The sequence below is a fragment of the Gadus chalcogrammus genome, chromosome 9 (genome assembly GCF_026213295.1).
Source record: "Gadus chalcogrammus isolate NIFS_2021 chromosome 9, NIFS_Gcha_1.0, whole genome shotgun sequence".
Lineage (NCBI taxonomy): Eukaryota > Metazoa > Chordata > Actinopteri > Gadiformes > Gadidae > Gadus > Gadus chalcogrammus.
In genome coordinates this window covers 8,966,193-8,979,453 of record NC_079420.1, presented here as the reverse complement: position 1 = coordinate 8,979,453, position 13,261 = coordinate 8,966,193, and the positions used below count along the sequence as shown (strand labels likewise).

Below are 13,261 nucleotides of genomic sequence, written 5' to 3'. Positions count from 1 at the left end.
TGAGTTGCACCTAAATTGATTTTCTTTTCTCGTTTTAATCTCAAATCCATTTACATCTAACATTTGAAAGGAGAAATGCAGGGGACGGTATAGGCGACCCTGAGAGGGGGGGGCTGGTGGCGTTCGGGGGGGCCGGGGTACCGTATGTAAGGTACCAGACATCAGCCCCACACCGGGGAGGGAAAGGTATCAAGGAGAGGCTGTGCGTCACGCCATGACAATATCAGAGACTGTGAGACAGGTATGTGCTGTTGTGGGGATGTAATATGGATATTATGTGGTCATGAGAATGAAACACGATCATCAACTGATATTAACTTAAGCTTTATCGTCTGCATAACTGCGTTAGTGTACTATGGAATAGAGATGACAAGATTGGATGATTGGAAGCAATTTAGTCCCAATGTTGCGGGCAGATAACAAGGTTTCTATTTTTTGATATAATGTGTATGAATATAGATATAAATTATAATGTATATATATAACAGCTTTAAAAAGGAATGTTGAGCTAAACTGTAGCCATTAGAAAATGGCTGCTAAAAGTAACAAGTCTATCTGTCTCTCCCCACGACATGTTCTTTCCAAATTCATTAAAAACGTTGTCATTCAGAGCCTGAAGGGTTTATGGATTTTTCAATCTTGTTGTTAACAGGTTCAATAATGATTTGTCCCATTATCTTATTGTGCTCGAGGTTGTGCGTTTCCTGGTGTCTCATTTAATTGTGTGATGAAAACGCTTTAATTCCCCTCACAGAAATATATACCAAGCCAAATATCCGTGGTTTAACTGCGCGGGAACACAGACACACGCATACACAAACACACACATACACACACACACACACACATCCCCACACACACACACGCACACACGCAAACACACACAAACACACACACAAACCACAAAGGAACTCATTCTTGTACCTCTCTATTTTAATTAGTAGTGTGTTTTTGCTGTCTCATGCAGTGCAGCCTGGCAAGACGCTGGCTCGACAGAGAGATGTCAAGATAGGACAGGCATATGATGGGATAAATAGCTGATTCATTAATTAATTAATTAATTAATCTACAGGAGGATGAAAGATAATGTGGCAAGCGAGGGTGTGAGAGGTGTATGTGTGTGAGCACGGAAAGTAAAAGTGATGTTTCTGCCGGGTGGAATCAATTTAATCGACCTCCCCTTGCTTAGAATCGCTAAAGCTCTCTAAGTGTCTTCCTCTCATTGCCCCGTCCCTCACATACACCTAACACACGTGCTTAAGCCCGCTGACTTATACAGAGACGTCCTTCCATGATCACCCTGGTTATTGCTAAACGTGACGCCAAGAGACAGACAGGGCAGTTATGAGCAGCCCTGTCCGCTTCTGCAGAGGACTCTGTGTTTGCCAGCTACCCTCTGACAGGAGTCCACCACCACACGTACAGGCCATCACGATGAAGGCTACCTTCTGCTGGGCTCGCTAATGCAGTTCACCTTCCAGCATGGATGACAAACGCTCTTTTCAGAAAGGTTACTTCCAACCACAGTGATATTAGCCCCAGAGCTTTAAATGTCTAATATTTTAATGTCACACGATTAAACTTTGGTGGCTCTTCCTTAGTCTGCCTCCTCTGAGCCGACAGCTTCTGCATGTTTGGGTTCCATCATTTTTCTTCTCACTGCCTTTTGTTCTCGCAGACTATCTTTCTCTCTTATTCATCATTCTCTCTCTCTCTCTGTCTCTCCCTCCATAAGTGTGTCTCAATCTCCTTCTCGCTTTCCCTGCCTCTTTCTCCCTTGATACATATTTCTATCTCTCTCTTTCTGTCCCTCTTTCTCTCTCTCTTTCTCTAAATGTCTCTGTATGTGTGTGTGTGTGTGTGTGTGTGTGTGTGTGTGTGTGTGTGTGTGTGTGTGTGTGTGTGTGTGTGTGTGTGTGTGTGTGTGTCTCTCTCTCTCTGTCTCTTTTTCTGTCTATCTGTCTCTATCTCTCTATCTCTCCCTCTCTAAATGTGTCTCTCTCTCTGTCTTTCTCTTGTCTCTCAATCTTTCCCCCTCTCTCTGTCTCTATGGCTTTCTCAGCTATCCCCTTATCCCTCTGTCAGTCTGCTTTAGTTTCCTCTCACACTGTCAGACACATACACACACACGCACACACGGATGCACGCATGCACACACACACACACACACACACACACACACACACACACACACACACACACACACACACACACACACACAGGCATGCACACACGCAGGCAAACTATACCACTATACACCCATTTGAGTCTTCATATATCTATTCATTGCCTTGTATATCTCTTGCCATTTCTCTGTCTAATCAAATAGGCAGTACTCAATTCCCCTGCTTTGAGCCAATCAGAACCCTTCTCTGTTCCTGCATGTAATGTTCCATATTTAAAGTATAATTGGTTTGTTGTGATGATTTTGTCAATACTGACGGTCATATTAGTAGTCTACTAATTAGTCAATGTGCTGCCCTGCGGCTAATTAGGGTTTGGTTTATCAACAGATTAAATAAATAAATTTGTCTTCAGAACAACGATTGCAATGTCAATAAGAATGTGACAGGATCCATTTGGATCTTCAATAATTATTCATCTTATTTATGTGTCTGGATGCATTATTTTGGCTTCCGATGTTGACATTTGAGATAAATCTTATAATCAGAATAAAATCCATCTGATGTTGGCTAAAGATTATGTCTCCGTGATTTACATTGCTGTTTTGAGATTTGCTTGCTGTTTGTGTCAATCCTATGCCAAACACAGGGAAACGTTGCAGATTTTGCAAATCAATGTTATTATTCGTCTAAAATCCTTGGAAGAATTTGCAACTCATTTGTGTGTAGGTTGGCTATTTGCATTGCTGGTTTGTGTAACCAGCAAAACCCTAAACCCACCGCTGATACGAACCGGCACAGCTTTTTGCAGTTTGCTACTCTGGAACGTTTCATAAAGGATTCAAGATTGTTTGAGTTAGTTTCACTCCGGTTCGATAAGACTGCCATAGCCAAGACGTTTCTGCAAGCTGGATGGATGACACCTAAAGGATCTCCTTCCTTTAGGTCTGTGTGGCCAACTTGTTTAGAGTGATTATGTCTGCACTGTGTGTCAACTGTGTGTCTTGTTCTTAGTATAATCCATGTCACTATAAACAACGCAGTCCTCCACTGCCATTCATTCCTTTCTACCAAAGATCGGTTGCTCTGACGCTTCTGTATAACCACCTGTTACAGAAACAACGGTTCACTGGTCTTACCTCAGATTCAGGTTTATTATCAGACAGCTCATCTATCCCATTACATGTTTTATATCCCCGTCTCGTCGACAATGCAGTGCAGCGATCATTCCCCTGACTAAATATAGCATTAGATAAGGTGCTGTGGACACAACAGCACATGGTCCCAGGCTCCCAGCCATAGGAGCCCTCTACTCCGGTCCGTGGGCTCCGCCTCTCTCGGCACCAACACCCGATCCCACGTCCGACTCCCCGGCCACCCCCTCCAGCCTGCAAGCCTCCTCCGTCTCCCTCTCCCCGGACCCGGATTCCGTGCTAGCAGCTACCCAACTAGTACAAAAAATTATTCACGCGGAATGCCACACTACTTTTAACCGGAGAAAATAGGCAGTATGTGTCTTTAGAGACGAGGAAAGTACCCAGTCTGGGACCAGAGCGCATAACTTTGTTTTGGCCCGAGCCAACCGGCCCGCCGTGGGGCGCATCGAGGGCAGGCCGATCGGACCAGAAGATGTGGATCTGGTACCTTCTGCTTGGTTCTGGGTCGGGCTCAAGCATCGTCGGTAAGTTTATAACGTCCCGGTGAACGTATATCGCTGACCCGGAGCCCCGCTGCGTTTCTCTACGCGCTGTCGCCGTTACAACGCATTTAAAGGAGCAGGAGCGCTTTAGAGAAACAATGCACAATCTCAGAAGTTGGATTTATCGTGTTGTGATGTTGTGGCTGTGGAATGTGTCATGCTGCCGCCACTTGAATACATTGTATACGTCTCATAGCCTGTTTCACGGTCATCTGTTCCTCCAACGATCACCCCGGAGACACATTGGCCGGAACTCTGCGCTCAGACCCTCTGCGCACCCCCACCACCACCTTGGTGAGCGAGAAGAAAGATTTGCTGTTAAATCATGGCGAAATATTTGCGACTAATCTATAGAGTCGCCCCATTGAGCCAGTCAGGGAGAGTGGGCTGTATGGACTGTCTAAGAAATGGCCAAAGGTTGTTGACAAGTTGGCGTTGACAAGTCAATCTGTCCTGCCGTCCCCAGACATGGCAGCTGGAGTTCCAGTGCAGGGCCGCCCCCAGACATGGCAGCTGGGGCGCCAGAGGCTCGCAAAGGCACCCAGCATCAGCTTACAGTAAACCAAGCAGTAGTAGTATATTAGCCTCCGCTGTAGTGTTAACATGTCATTCCAATGAGTGACAGTGAACTCGATGACTCCTCACAAAGAAACACATCCACTGATATTTGAGTGAACAGGCGGTCTCTGACTTTATTTGTCCCAGAATGGAAGTTGGTCGTTCGGTTCATCAGGCATGCACAATACAAACAAGACTGTACCCACCAAGCAATATAATATAATGGGCTCTGCCAGACTCTTTTATCAAAGGCATGTTATTATACTGTGAGTGCAGGCATTCTTAGAAACGGGTCCCCTCAGTGGGCATGAAACTTCTAACCCTGGCAGTGTTAATGCCATGCTTGGTTAATTGAGCTGCACAGGTTGTTTAAACGGGGTAAACAGTAGGTTTAACTCCGTTCCTACAGGGCGTCCCATCGCCCTTTTATCAGTTTAACGGATGCGCTGATATCAATATTTGGTTTTCATATCGACTGTTTAGAAAGCAAGGCCTTCTAGACAGTTAACTGATTAATTTATGATGCAAGTAAACATTCAGCAGTTAATCCGTTACATGGCCAGTTTACAATGTAGGCTTCTGACTGAAGGCCTAAATATGATAATATCTTTGGGCTTGTCAGAGATTCACTAATATCGGTGCCAGAAGTTTGACAGTGCTGTAGCCAAACCCTTCAATGAGTACTTGAGTCACACTACTGGGGAGAGACCGCACTGCGCCTGGGCTTCAGACCAGAAGGTGTGCGGGGGTGTTCCGCAGGGTTTCCTGTTTGATTACGGAAATGTTCCCCTGAAGATAAACTCATCAAAGAGTATAATTTGGAGGTTTCAGAAGATGATTTTAACAAGGGTATTTCTATTGTGGCCAGCCTGCTGCATTGGTTTGATTTTTCAATTTGTCTTCCCACCTGCCACGGGACGGGTGGAGTGTACCACTGCTGGGCAAGTTTACGTTTCCTGGCCGAGGACGGACACCGGCAGTGGGAAGACGATCCTATTGTTTTAGCTATGAGTCCTCCTCTGGATCCTAGATTCATGGTTCCGGCTGTCAGGTTGTTCCCAGTCAAGACCTGTTCCATGTAACGCTCTTCTATGCATCCCCGCCCCCAGCAGCGTGATTTGTCGAACTACATTTGAGGCAAAACAAAATGAACACCCCATTAATTGAGGTTTGGCCTCATCTGCCGTCAGACCTTAAACTTGCGAGGATGCCGCTGGATTTGTGAGGTAGTACTACTAGCAAGCCATATGCTCAAAAAGACATGCTAGCCTTGAATCCCAAAGATGATTGACTTCCAGAAGGAAGGGAATAGTCTTCTCTTTGAGCTTCTCTGCTATAAAGCTTGAGAACGGAATACCTCTCTCTGTACTTCTGCTGCTCTGCAGTCACTCACAGTCAGTTTGTCCATGTTAATAATATGTTGGAGCACCATTGTAATTGTTTTATTTTGTTCCAGCAATCGTACCTACTGCATCTTTAATATTCTATTCACATTTTAAAAATGTCTCCATCTTTTCTCAAGTGTTTTTTTTATCTTGCTTTCTATAGTATCTTGTGTTGTCTCTGCTGGTACTTACATACTTGCCATACATATTGATTTTTAGTGCGCGTGCGTGTGTGTGTTTGTGTGTGTGTGTGTGTGTGTGTGTGTGTGTGTGTGTGTGTGTGTGTGTGTGTGTGTGTGTGTGTGTGTGTGTGTGTGTGTGTGTGTGTGTGTGTGTGTGTGTGTGTGTGTGTGTGTGTGTGTGTTTGCATGTGTTTATGTCTCATACCATCTCACTTTTCAGTTGATGGTCATATTTGCTTATGATTTATCTTCATCTACTGGTATACGACATAAAACACAAGGAATAACTAGTTGTAGTAATTATATCATAACAATGAACCGAATGACATTAATTATTCTTGAATTGATTGTGTCAATTAATTAACTGTTTAACCATGCACTGCTGATCTCATTACATTTCTTTAATTTCATGAATAATTTTAATCGGTTAGTCAATTGTTTAGTTTGTTAATTAGTTTGCCCTTTTGATTTCAGCAAGACAGACGACAACAGAATGAACCGCAACATAGACATGCATTCAATTGCAAAAAGAAGTTAAAGTTAAAGTGAGCCCTCTGTTTCAGCCCAAATTCAAACATTTAGATTTGAACCATTTAAAGTTCTAGGAAGGTTGTTGGAGCGTGGCCTAGGTTACGAGCCACGGCAACTTTGTGCTACTTTCATTTAAGCTAATACCGTTGCTGTGAATGAGCGTTGCGATGAGTCATGCTGTTTATGGAATGCGGGTGTCCTAGAAGATCAGACATCCCTAGGACGCGGCCTTCAACCGCCGCTCAGACGGAGCTCCGCAAGACCACACACAACGTGGCGCCTGCTTATTCTCTGTGGACCGGGTTCCTTTGGTCGTAGCAATGACGCTCTCTAAATGATGGTCTTGTATTAGTAATAGCGACAAAACGTCAACGGTAACTATGTTGACGATCAAACAAGCCATAGAAGCACGTTTAACAAAGTTACCGATTTTGGGTTGACAGCCCTCCTTTAAAAGTGATCTACTGCTGTCCATCCACCCTGCTGGTGGGGAGGAGGGCTACATCTCAATGTTGTGGTTCTCCCCCGGCTGACCAAATGATATCCAATAATACTCAGCTGTTGAAATACAATTTGTTGGTACTTTCTTCAATTGGCTCTCAGCCATGCACTCTAGGTATTGTCAGACTGAGGAAGGTGAAAATATGTTGATTAGGATATGAGGAATGGTAATTGGAGCTGCAGAGTCAATATTTTTTACTGTTGCTTGTATATTTATATTGATATCTTATTTTGTTTTGGGTCGTAAGTAGCGAGCTACCTTAACCGACTCAGTCTGACACATTCAGTATTTCTGTTAAGTAAAGGTGTAAATATTCTGTAAGAATTCCCAGCAAGCAAATTAACATATATTATATATATCTCTTCAGCCAAACGTGTCTTGCATATCTGCTCAGTGCGCCCGGGGGAGGAGTGAGGAAGAGTTCTAGATGCAAGAGAGAAGGGTTGAGGAGAAAACAGAGAGAGAGAAGAGAAAGGGTCAGAGAGAGAGAGACGGATTGGGAAATAGACAGTAGGTGAGGGGAAGAAAAAGTCAAATTGGCTCAGTTTTTGTTTGCTGGCCTGGTTGGTCTGCTTCCAATCATAGTCACATTGAGGGGCCGCCAAGGATTATCCAGTGCAGTGCGTGCATGTGTGTGTGTGTGTGTGTGTGTGTGTGTGTGTGTGTGTGTGTGTGTGTGTGTGTGTGTGTGTGTGTGTGTGTGTGTGTGTGTGTGTGTGTGTGTGTGTGTGTGTGTGTGTGAACACACGTGCTTGTGCTTGTGTGTATGTGTGGAGCCCAGCGCTCTTAAACAAAGCCACATGACCAGAGTCACATTTCAGACATGGCCAACAGCACAAATATAACTGGGCACATTCTGAGCCAAACTGGCCCAACATTATCTTTTATTTACAACACACAGCCAGGGGCAGTCCTCTGTGCTCGTGCCCTCATCCGTGAAAATACAGTAAATCAATACTGTGTTTGTTCCCTCACCTGGCAAGGAGGGTCTCTCCCCAGGGTCTCTCTGATCTATAAGTCATGCGGCGGCCTCTTTGATGGTGCCCAGGGATAAAGTATGCAGCAAGCGACAGGTGCGGAAATACCAGTATCGAAATACCAGGGAAACATAAAGGCTGATGGCTAGGGGGATTTATTATGCCATATTGTTTTCTGTGGTTGTTTTCTTCTCTTCTTTCATTCTTTTCCTCCCTCCAGTCATCTAGATCGAGCCCAGTAAAACGGGCTGATTTCGGCATGGCTGCAGTTTTTTAAACACTCACGCAAACACGTGTCTGCTTTTTCAAGGTCATGCCCGGCGTGCCGCCACCGCCGGGTTATATTTTGATTGATGCGCTCATCCCGTCTGCCGGTGGACTGGTGTTGGCGCGTTGCTTTTATCCCACGTGCTGTGATCGGCTCCGTAGGGAGTCTCACGGGGGACTGGGGGAGGCCGCGTTCCTACATCTCCGCCCCTCCAAAATGCGATCTTAAAAATAGCACCATCCCTCACCGAGTGAGGCTGCCAATGTAGTGTTCAGGTGGCCTTTTTTTCTTCCTAGAATATCAAATGTGAATGAAAAACGACATGGGTTTGATGTCCGTGCAATTAGTATTTATATATATATATATATATATATATATATATATATTGGACCGGCGAATATACATGTTAGGAGCGAAAAATGAAAGATGAAGCCGGTTTCGAGAATTAGAGTGCTATTTGCTATTCAAGGAACTGTCGTGAGCAATTGTTAGCCAGCAAGACATTAAGGACCAACCAAATTGGTTTTCATTTTTCAAACACAAATACAAATGGATGCTGCAGTCACTAGTAATTCTCAACTCTTTGTTTGCTGCCTAATGGAACTATTCCGACACTTGTTTGTGGCTTGGTTGCTCTGAGCACATCAGACAAAACAATCTTTATACACAAGGTCGTCCAAGGTGGTTGGTGAAGAGAAATGGCATGATCAAACTCTGAGGTTTTCAAGAGGTTTTCGTTTGTCTTTGCCCGTTTATCTCGCCAAGTCATCAGGCATCAGTTATAGTCCCTGGTGAGCACCATGCCTGACCTCACAGCCCCTATTGCTTACTGTCTGGCCCACATGGCATCCATGTCGTCACACATCCCTCCCACTTTGATGCACCTCTGTTGTCCTGTTTGTGAGGGAGGACAGATACCTCTGTATGCTGCCCCGTGCTGATTGGACAGCGTGCCCGGAAGGGGGACTGTCGATTGGCTGACGTGCCTGGCAGCTCTCCCCGCCCCCTACTCTCTGAGCCAGAGTGGTTTACTGTGCTCGGTCACGTCATCGCCGTGGTGACGGGGGAGAACAACAGCAGGCTATTTTTGACGACACTCCCAGCATCCTCTCTGTCAATCCAAACAAACACACCTCCTTAAAGGTCAACCAAAACGTCGGAGAGGGAGAGAGAGGGAGAAAGAGGGAGAGACAGAGAGAGACAGAGAGAGATAGAGAGACAGAGTGGGCGACAGAGAGAGAGAGCGTCAGGGGATCTCGTTGTTTTGTTTGCAGACCCGGGGATATAACAAGTTAGAGAGAAAGTACATTTTGATTTCAAATATTTACACTTCCACGAGTGGCTGACTCTCTCAGAAATTGAAATGTGGGCTACAATTATAAAGACACACAAAACAATTTGCATGTCTTAGGGCCTGCGTCTAATGGTAATCTTGGCTGTAGCGTTATTGCCTCGATGGGGAATTATGACAAATCAACTTTGTTGCACACATAATGAAAGGCTGCATCTATCATCATCAGTGGTTGTTGTTTAACAATGGTGACAGATTCATTATTGTAATGAGTAGCCAGCTTTATAGCCTGGCTCTGGTCACTCTAATTACGTTATTCTTCTTCCAAACATCTAATCACATTCAGTGTTTTTGTTTTTTCTTTGACCAGAAAGTTTCATGATTGCAATTTCAGAAAAAAAGAGACTAGATCTTTGCACATGCAGGCGTTGCTGTCTGCCTCGTGTTATGGTGAAGGGGGGACGACCTTTTCCCAACCACTGCGAATAAATACGCTCATGGAAGTAAAGAAGACATATTAGTCGTAATTAGTGCAAAGAGAGTTTCCGAGATGTGCTAATATGTGTAAATCAATGACAACAAACAAATCCAATGACCAAGATGAGAATATTAGAATCTTTATTCCAACTTTATATTTGGTTTTACCTAAGTTTCTTAAGAAAGCTGTATTTCTTTAATGTTCAAATTACCTTAAAAAAGTTAGCATTTTTGTCCATTTAATAAGAAAACAAGATTGTTCTCACAATGGGGACTTTTATTGTTTCCATTTTCCTCCCTCACAAAGAGTGATTGTTTGACTATAATAAAGATATGGAGGTCAAAGTCCTGATCACACAGTGCACAGGAGTAAACTTCTCTCACGACATAATGACACCCTTCTTTACACCCACCCTTATCATTCATCATGTATGAAGATCTCATCCCCTCTCTATCTCTCTAATCATAAAACAGCTGTGCTTGTTTCGCTAGCCTCCACCCTGTCCTCTAGCCTGCAGGCCTCTGGTCTCAGTGGTTGTTTCATCGGTGAGCACATGGGACATGCCCTGATTCATCTCAATGGCTTCATTCTGTCCCAGGAACAAACCGTTCCTTCATAGTCTGGTGTCTGCAGAGCGCCAGTGCTGGACCGCATGGCTCTTGGTCTGAGGGTGTCTGGGTGGATACCTATTAGTGCATACAGTATGTTTGTGTCTGTGTTTGTGTATCTGTGTGTGTGTCTGTGTGTGCATGTTTATGTGTGTGTGCTTGTTCTTTAGTGTGCGTATGTTTATTTGTGTGCTTGCTATTGAGTGTGTGTGTGTCTGTGTGTTTGTAAATGCCTGCGTGTGTGACACACACGCATGCAATTACACACACACACACGCATTTGTGTTGGTGTGTGCGTGTGCATGAGTTTACACTTGCAATGTGCATACGTGTGTGTGTGTGTGTGTGTGTGTGTGTGTGTGTATTTGTGTGTTTCTTTGTGTGTGTGTGCACGACTCACCTGCACAAACAGGCCGTCTCCCCCGATTCCCATCATAAAAAGCACATCATCACCGTCTACCCCTGCTGGCAGGGCGCTGGTGTTATCATGCGCTAGCTGTCGCGCGGCTAGGCCTCCGTCTCGCGGGCGAGACTCCAATCTGGGGAGCAGCGGAGCTATTATGCACACTTGATGTCGCTCCTGCGGGCGGCTGCGACGACGAACAAATAAGATCAATCTCAAGTCAGCAGACTGGGAATAATTGCCTCGTTGTCACAATTAATTTCCGAGCGTTGACTTTAACACCGGGCGCGCTGCGAATTGAGTTTCCCATTACGGTGTGCGTGCACCTGAGGAGCCCGCCCATTAGGATGGTCTCCGGTCGGAGGCCCTCCTCCTCGTGGCTAATGGATGGTGGGGAGGAGCGTCACGGTGGTCAGAGGTGCTGCTGGCTGGAGGGAGAGGAGGAGGAGGAGGAGGAGGAGGAGATGCCAGGTGTCAACGTGGGACTGAATCTTAATGTCCCCATCCAACAGCAGAGCCCCACACTTTCTCCTTATCTTGTTTGTGCAGTTTCAGTTCTGTCTGCTTGTGTGTTTCAGATTGTTTGTGTGTGTGTGTGTGTGTGTGTGTGTGTGTGTGTGTGTGTGTGTGTGTGTGTGTGTGTGTGTGTGTGTGTGTGTGTGTGTGTGTGTGTGTGTGTGTGTGTGTGTGTGTGTGTTTGAGTTTGTGTGAGATTGTGTGTGTGCGGGTCAGCATATACATGCATGTGTGCATGCGTGTGTGTGTGTGTCTGTGCATGCGTGTGTGCAACATCTGTACAGGGTAATCCTTTTCTTAGAGGTGCTTATCATCATTAGGAATGAATAATCCTTTTCCTCCCGCTGTTTGAACAGCCAGACTCGTCAGCCTCACCTGTCTGGCTAGCCTAGCCGCCTCGCTAGCCCAGCTCAAAGGCGGAGCTCACGTTAATTAGCCTTAATGTAGCTGTCGCTTCCCCTGTCAACCGCAGCTTAGCGTCGGCAAATGGCTGCAGAGTCACATACTCTCAGCAGTCCAGTTCTTCTGAGGAGGACGTTATTAGATAAGATGTTACTTTATTCGTCCCATAAGGGATATCCAGGTGTCACAGCGGCAATTTAGGGACAGCAGAAGTAGATATTAAAGAGAGTGTCAAAAAGAGAGATTAAAAGTAAAAACTGCACGAAAGTACTTTTTTTCATTCTCAGTTCTTTCTCTAATGTTTTTTTTTTAAATGTGTTGTTTTACTGATTGCAAAGAAATGACTCATTCCGGGTACGGCTGGCTTGACAGTTAACAGATGGCTCCAGCAAATCACTCTTTTACTGGTGATTACATAATGTGATATATGGATTATTTATAACAGCCAAGTGTAAATGTACTTTGTCTCCTGCTGCAGTAAGACACATCAGGACTAGAATACATAGTTATCTCATAGGTTCCAAATCATTACGGTTTGTCAGTGTCTTACAATCTTGATTTGAAATATCAAGAGGCTGCTAGAAGCCTCTATGTACGTCTATACTAGTTGTGCTTAGAGAGAGAGAGAGAGTCAGAGGGAGAGAGAGAGAGAGAGAGTCAGAGGGAGAGAGGGATAGAGATGGGGAGGAGAGCGCGAGTGAGCGAGTCCACTAGTGGTCTGGTTCACCACTAAGGCACGTCTATGAGTCTGTGGGGGCTCTTAGCGGCGGGCAAGGCTAATTGGGTATGTCCCAGTGTACCCGTGCTAATGAGTAGCCACAAGCCCTGTAACTTCTCACGTTCTCTTTTTATAAACTGGGCACTGATGTCCTCTCCCAAATGTCTTGGCGACAGGATGGGGGATCGGAAAGCCATGAAAGTGTCGAGAATTAAGTATAGAATCAAGAAGGACGTGTGAGGGGCCTGTGAAGGGAATCTCTCCGGTTCACTACACATTATCTCCTTGTCTGAAGGGTATTGTTTGAATGATTGTTTTGACCATGCATTTTCGCTCTGTGGACATATTCTATTCATATACCTTTGAGAAATGAAGTGATTTAGCAAAATAAAAAAGAATGAAATAAGTTTCGTTTTATTATCGAGAATGAACTGAAGTTGACTTTAGGCAAGACACACTTTAACTCGTACAGCCCCCGCTTATTAAAATGAATCCTACTGAAAGCCTTGCCGTATTGAAATTCTGTTTGGATCACAGAAGATGTGTTAAAAAAGGCGCGGTGCTTTCTAGATCAGTGAAGGCCTTTGAAAACGCTCTCACTGAGGGAAAGGTTCCCTTAG

General features: G+C 44.9%; 1 protein-coding gene across 3 annotated transcripts in view; it reads left to right on the top strand.

Annotated features, from left to right (window-relative positions):
• Positions 1 to 3,489: 3,489 nt before the first annotated feature.
• Positions 3,490 to 13,261, top strand: part of ldlrad3 (low density lipoprotein receptor class A domain containing 3) — a 67,277-nt gene continuing 57,505 nt past the window's right edge. For all 3 annotated transcript variants that reach the window (XM_056598774.1, XM_056598773.1, XM_056598772.1), the window contains exon 1: positions 3,490 to 3,804. In XM_056598774.1, coding sequence (XP_056454749.1) covers positions 3,753 to 3,804 — 52 coding nt within the window. In that variant the 5' untranslated portion in view covers positions 3,490 to 3,752. The remainder of the gene's footprint in view (positions 3,805 to 13,261) is intronic.